Below are 6,681 nucleotides of genomic sequence, written 5' to 3'. Positions count from 1 at the left end.
AAGAGAGAAGGGGGCTACTTATGCCTGGGTGTTCAGGGAGGGCCTCCCTGAGGAGATAGATGTTTGAACCGAGGCCTGAGTGCTTGAGCTCACCTGCTCCAACAGCCAATGTTTTCCCCCTGGGGGAGGTGGCCGGTACATGAGGAAGGGATCTAGGGTGCATCACGATTGGCTGTTTGATATGAGTGGCAGGTGGGGCCAGATTTTTGCAGGCTGTTTTGTAGACTGTGTGACACTGTGTTGTTAAGTGCTGTAGACGGACGCATAGCAACCTTGTATAGGGTTTCTGAGGAGCAACTGGTGAGCTTGAACCACCAACCTTACAGTTCAAACTGACTTTGCAGTCCTGCACGTTAACCCACAAGGCCACACCAGGACTCTAACACTAGAAGTCTCCATTTCTTCCTCTGTCAAATGCTCTCTGCACTGGGAGGAACCACAGACTTATAAAAATAGACTGGATAAACTGGGGCCGTGGACTGGTGGCCAGACCTTCCTGGAAGCACCAGGCATAGACGTGGCACTTAGTACATAGAACTGAGCTGGAAGGCTAGGAGTTGGCTCTAGGGTGGTCACAGGAGGGTCGTGTGGTTTGCTGATGGGCACAGCAAATCCTGTATGTGGGAATTGTGCGTGAATACACACTCTCTCTGTCTTCCTTCCACTTTCTATTCCTTCACTCCTTTTCTCTATTTTCCAGCACGCTTTCTTTCCGTTCTTTCTCACCTCCTCCCCTCACACCAGCTTTTCCCTCTTCAGTCCTCTTCCCCTCTTTGTCTAATTTTCTCCCTCTTCCCTTAATCTTCTCTCCCCCTGTTTTCCTAAGCTCTTCCTACCTTCTCTCTCCCCCAACCCTCTTCTCCTTTATCTCCTCTCTCATTGCTTCATCACTTCCTCTTTCTCCTTGCCTCTTTCTCTTACGCTCCCCATCCCCTTTCTCTCCTCCATCAATCCTCTTCCAATCGCCCCCCCTCACCTCCTCGTTTCCGCAGCCCCTTCTCTTGTTCCTTACATCTATCTCACTCCCTCACTAATTCTTTCCTCCAACCTTCTCTTCCTTTCTTCTTCTCCGGTTCACCTCCTTTCCCTCCTCTTATCCCATGATCTCCACTTCCATCCTCCTCATTCCTCTGTTTCTCCCCTATTCACACTCTATCATCACCTCTCCTTCCACTCTTCTCTGGATTTGCCTCACGTGACCTCTTCCCTTCACCACTTTCTACTCACCTCACCAATTCACTCTCCATCATCAGCCTCTCCCCTCCTATCTGACCCCGTCTCCGGCGTAAGTACCACCCACCCACAACCTTAGGCCCCACCCCGCCGGGGGTCACGGGGTTGGCGGACGCGCGGCTCCGCCAGTCACGTGGTCACGTGACGCGTTCCAACATGGCGGCGCCGTGGGGCCGCGGAGTCGCTTCCTGACGGGGCGGTGCGGACAGAAGCGGCCGGTATCGGCCGGGACGCCGGGTCTGCAACCTCTCTCGTCTGCTAGTTTGCGCCGCCTGCCCGCGGGGCTGCCAGCCCCCGCGGGGCCGGGGCCATGCAGGAGAGCCAGACTAAGAGCATGTTCGTGTCCCGGGCCCTGGAGAAGATTTTGGCCGACAAGGAGGTGAAGCGGCCCCAGCACTCCCAGCTGCGCAGGGCCTGCCAGGTGGCGCTCGGTGGGTGAGCAGCCCCGCCCCTGCCCGGCCCCGCCCCGTCCCAGCTTCTCACGCCAGCCGTTACCCCCGACCCGGGCTGTGTCCGGTTTTCTAGTCCCTGCTTCCCTACCCTCTCTGCCTCTTCACATATACTGTTAGGGGAAACTAATGTATGGGAAGCTCAGGACTGGCCCAAGGTCACCTAGCAAGCTGGGAACCGTCAGAACTGGCTTTCCAGTCTCCCTGCCCCGGGCTCTTGCCACAGCTCTTCGCCATTCTGTTTCCTGGTTCCTAATCTCTCTATTTCTAAATCCTCAAAAACAGCAGCCCATGCCTAAATTTTCTTTTCAACTGGGCTCTGCTGGTTCAGGTCCCCCAGGTGAGCAGAGTTGGTGCCAAGAGCTGTCCAACTGGTTTAGGGGAATCCCTGAAGCTCGCTCTATAATGAGTGCCCGAGTAGAGAATGTTTTCTTTTCATTTTATGGTCTCCCATAGCTCTTTACCTCAAAGAAGGAATGTAGAGAACTATCCTGTACCTCCCAGACATTTTGGGTTGCAAGAGATCTGCTTCTTCTGCTTGGTTCACTAAATGTAGGGTCAGTGAGGGCAAAGCAGTGTGTCTGTTTTCTTCATTGCTAGACCACCCCCACACACACACTTGCAAAAGTTATCTAGCACATAGCATATGCTCAGTAAATATTTGCTGATTGAATTGACCCACAGATTATGAAAAGAGAGAGAGAATCCTCACTCATAGTAGGTTAAAACTCTTGGTAGTTAAGGACAACATCCACATCCTATCAGTTTCGTTCATGGAACAAATATTTAGCAAGTGTCTAGTTGTAAGCTGTTGAGGCACTGGTAAACAAGCCAAACAAGGTTAGACTCTAATAAGAGAAAAAAGTAAATAGGAAGATAAATGAAGTATTTTTTGAATACCAACAGGTACTGTTGTGAAAATAAAACATACATTAAAGAGTGCCTGAGAGCTACTTTAGATTGGGTGGCCAGGAAGGTAATCCTTCCTGAGGAGGTGACATTTGAGCAGAGTATCCAAGAAGTGTCCACCATATGGACTTTCAGGAAGAAGAGAGTTTAAGGTGGTGGAATCAATACATTTGACCAGAGTTGTCTTAAGGTAAATTCACCACTGCAGTGCTTTTGGTGTGGAAGTTTTCAAAGGCCCAATTTTTCTTAACAAATTGAGCTTTTGGACCTAAGATGAGCTTGTAAAATTTGCACTTCTCAGAGACGAGAGTCCATAACTTTCATCACATTTTCAGAAGGGTCAAGAACTATTGAGATAGAGGTTGTTTTTGCTTAGATAATCCGGAAACAGTTGCATTGTTTTCAGTTGCCCTCCAATAAATTCTAGCTCATAACAACCCTGTGTGAAATTCAGAATCAGTGGTAGGAGTTTATTGAGATTTAGATTTAAAGCTTTTTTATTCAGGCAACCTAAGCTAATTATTGGAGTCCTGGTGTGGTGCTGTGGGTTAATGTGCCAGACTGCAAAGCCATTTGAACTGCAAGGTTGGTGGTTCACGTTCACCAGCTGCTCCTTGGAAACCCTATACAGGGTTGCTATGGGTCGGAATTGACTTGAAGATACTTAACAACAACAAACAAACTGTTGAATATTGTTTCAGTAGAATGTAGGCTAAGCACTAAAAAGTAGTTTGTTTGTTAGACAAAAGTCTAGGATTTATAACCACTTTAAGATCTGTCTGGTCTCTATCCTCTCAATATTGTGGAAGTTTCAAAATAGTTATTTGGCAGATACATTTTCGTTCCTGTATCAGAAAACGTCCTTAAAATCTCTACCAAATTGTATGTCACATTGCTGGAACCATCAATTAAAATTTTCACATAGGTCATAAAGGGCCATAATATGTTAAGTTTATTAGATAGGTAAAACTTTATCCAGAAGTTCCTATCTTTCCAACCAAAACTGTGGAATGCAAGTTCTCTATGTTAGTGAATTTTAAGAAACGCCTATTAGCTGCTGTCATATTGGTCCCTGACTTGAGGCAACCTCATGGACAAATGAACAAAAACTGGTTAGGATAGTACCATTAGAATCTATAGGGTTTTCATTGATTGGCGGTAGATCACCAAGCCTTTCTTCCTACTCCATTCTTAGTCTAGAAGCGCTGCTGAAAACTTCAGCATCATAGCAACATGGCAGTCTTTCACTCAAAGACAGCTGGTAGCCACACATGAGGTGTAGTTGTCAAGAGTCTAACCCAGGACTCCTACGTGGAAGGGGAGAATTCTACCACTGAACCACAGATGCCCCAGAAAGCTTTGTCTGTGGTGGTGGTGGAGGTGTGCTACTGACTCACAGCAACGTGTCTAGGGTTTCTGAGGCTGTAAATATTTACGGGAGCAGAAAGCCTCATCTTTCTCAAAGCAACTGGTAGATTCTAACTGTTGACCTTGCAGTTAGCAGCCCAGTTTGTAATCCACTATGCTACCTGGGCCCCTTAGGAGTCCTGGTATGGAGCCATTGGATAAGCACTTGATCTCAAGGTCGGTTTGAACTGCAGGGTTGACAGTTCAAACTCACCAGCTGCTTCTCAGAAACCCAATGGCACTTAACAACAATAACAACAACCAGGGCTCTTTTTAAAATGGCCTGTTGTTGTTGTTAAGTGCCATCGAGTTGGTTCTGACTCATAGCGTCCCTGTATAGGGCTTCCAGGGAGCAACTAGTGAGTTTGAACCGCTGACCTTGTGGTTCACAGTCCAGTGCTGACCTTACAGTACCACACATATAGTAAATTGGCATGGTGTCTCATCATTATCGTCAAAATTGAAAATAAGGGAGCCTTATGTACCAGGGATCCTGAAGGAGGAAGCCCAAGGTGCATTGAAGGAATTAGCAAAGAACAAGGCACCAGGAATTGATGGAATAAACATTGGAATCTTTCAAGAAAGTGAGGTGGCACAGGAGGCACTCACTCATCTCTGCCAAGAAATTTGGAAGACAGCTATCTGTCCAACTGATTGGAAGAGATCCGTATTTGTGCCCATTCCAAAGAGTGGTGACCCAACGGAATGTGGAAATCATCCTACAATATCTTTGATATCCCATGCGAGTAAAGTTTTACTAAAAATACATAAATGGCTGCAACCATACAATGATAGAGAACTTCAAGCTGGATTCAGAAGAGGCCATGGAACGAGGGATATCATTGCTAATGTCCGATGGATCTTGGCTGAAAGCAGGGAATATCAGAAAGATGTTTGCCTGTGCTTTATTGACTACTCAAAGGCTTTCGATTGTTTGGATCATGACAAGCTCTGGACAACATTGAGAAGTATGAGTATTCCGGAACACTTATTGTGCTCATGAGGAATCTGTACCTGGGCCAAGAGGCAGTTGTTCAAACAGAACATGGGAACACTGAATGGTTTAAAATTAAGAAAGGTGTGCGACAAGGTTGTATTCTTTTACCATACTTATTCAACCTGTATGCTGAGCAAATAGTCTGAGAAGCTTGGTTATATGAAGAAAAACATGACATCAGGATTGGAGGAAGACTTATTAACAACCTGTGATATGCAGATGATAGGACCTTGCTTGCTGGAAGTGAAGAGGACTTATAACATTTACTGATGAAGATCAAAGAGCACAGCCTTCGGTGTGGATTACATCTCAATGTCAAGAAAACAAAAATCCTCACCACTGGACCAATAAACAACATTCTTATCAATGGAGAAAAGATTGAAGTTGTCAAGGACTTCATTTTTCTTGGATCAACTATCAACACTCATGGAAGCAGCAGTCAAAAGATCAGACGATGCATTGCATTAGGCAAACCTGCTGCACAAGACCTTTTTAAAGTGTTAAAGAGCAAAGATGTCAGCTTGAAGACTAAGGTGCGCCTGACCCAAGCCATGGTATTTTCAGTAACCTCATATGCATGCGAAAGCTAGACAGTGAATAAGGAAGACCATAGAAGAATTGATGCTTTTGAATTACGGTGTTGGAGGAGAATATTGAAACTTCCATGGGCTGTCAAAAGAACCAATAGATCCATTTTGGAAGAAGTGCAGCCAGAGTGCTCCTTGGAGGCCAAGACGGTCAAACTTCGTTTCTCATACTTCATACATATTGTTAAGAGGGACCAGTCGCTGGAGAAGGATATCATGTTTGGTAAGGTGGAGGGTCCGAGAAAAAGAGGGAGACCCCCAATGAGATGGATTAGCCAAGTGGCAGCATGGATGGACTCAAGCGTGGCAACAATAGTGAGGTTGGCCCAGGATTGGGCAGTGTTTGTTCTGTTGTGCATAAGGTCGCTATGAGTTGGTACCGACTTGATGGCACCTAACAACAACAATGTGGAGTATTGATTTTAAAAGGCCATCCTTTCGAAGAGAATCGTTATGTATCACTGCTATCGATAGACTGGTCACTTTTACTGACAGACAGTAGAAAACAATAGTGAAGTGCTTGGAAATCTTGCAGTATGTGTCTCAAGGCACAATCAGTGTCTGTATGTAAGTCCCATCTAAGTAGAAAAGATTGAAAAAATAGCTGAAACAAGCCTAAGAAGCATTGCAGTTGTCCAGCATTGTAGATCTGCATATGTGCATTATCATTAATTTTGATAAGAGGAACTGTTAATGACTGCTCAAGGTTGAACCACACTTGCTTGTTGGAGAACACTTACAGGAAACAGCTTTTCTAATCTGATTCTACCCTTTGTTGCATGTTGGGGGATGGGATCAAGGCTGTAAGGACTTTGTAATAGGAGCATGTGCTCTGAATGAAAGACTGCTAGGGTTCAAATCTCCTGCTTTCCACTTTCTTCCTTTGAGATACTGAACAGGTTACTTAATTCCATACTGGACATGTGCTTGTAGTTGTTGTTTAGTGCCGTCGAGACATTGTGACCCATAACAACCCGATAGAGGGTTTCCAAGGAGTACCAGAGCTCCTTACAACGTTGTTAAGTGCCGTGAATCTGACCCATAGCAACCTTGTATAGGGTTTCTGAGGAGCAACTGGTGAGCTTGAACCACCAACCTT

At 45.7% G+C, this 6,681-nt stretch overlaps 1 protein-coding gene across 1 annotated transcript in view; it reads left to right on the top strand.

Annotated features, from left to right (window-relative positions):
• Positions 1–1,391: 1,391 nt before the first annotated feature.
• The window catches only part of ARFGEF2 (ADP-ribosylation factor guanine nucleotide-exchange factor 2 (brefeldin A-inhibited)), a 110,219-nt gene continuing 104,929 nt past the window's right edge, over positions 1,392–6,681 (top strand). The window contains exon 1 of the mRNA XM_006839201.1: positions 1,392–1,664. Coding sequence (XP_006839264.1) covers positions 1,544–1,664 — 121 coding nt within the window. The 5' untranslated portion in view covers positions 1,392–1,543. The remainder of the gene's footprint in view (positions 1,665–6,681) is intronic.

Source organism: Chrysochloris asiatica, unplaced genomic scaffold (assembly GCF_000296735.1).
Source record: "Chrysochloris asiatica unplaced genomic scaffold, ChrAsi1.0 scaffold00023, whole genome shotgun sequence".
In the NCBI taxonomy this organism is placed as follows: domain Eukaryota; kingdom Metazoa; phylum Chordata; class Mammalia; order Afrosoricida; family Chrysochloridae; genus Chrysochloris; species Chrysochloris asiatica.
This window is presented reverse-complemented; position numbering and strand designations above follow the sequence as displayed.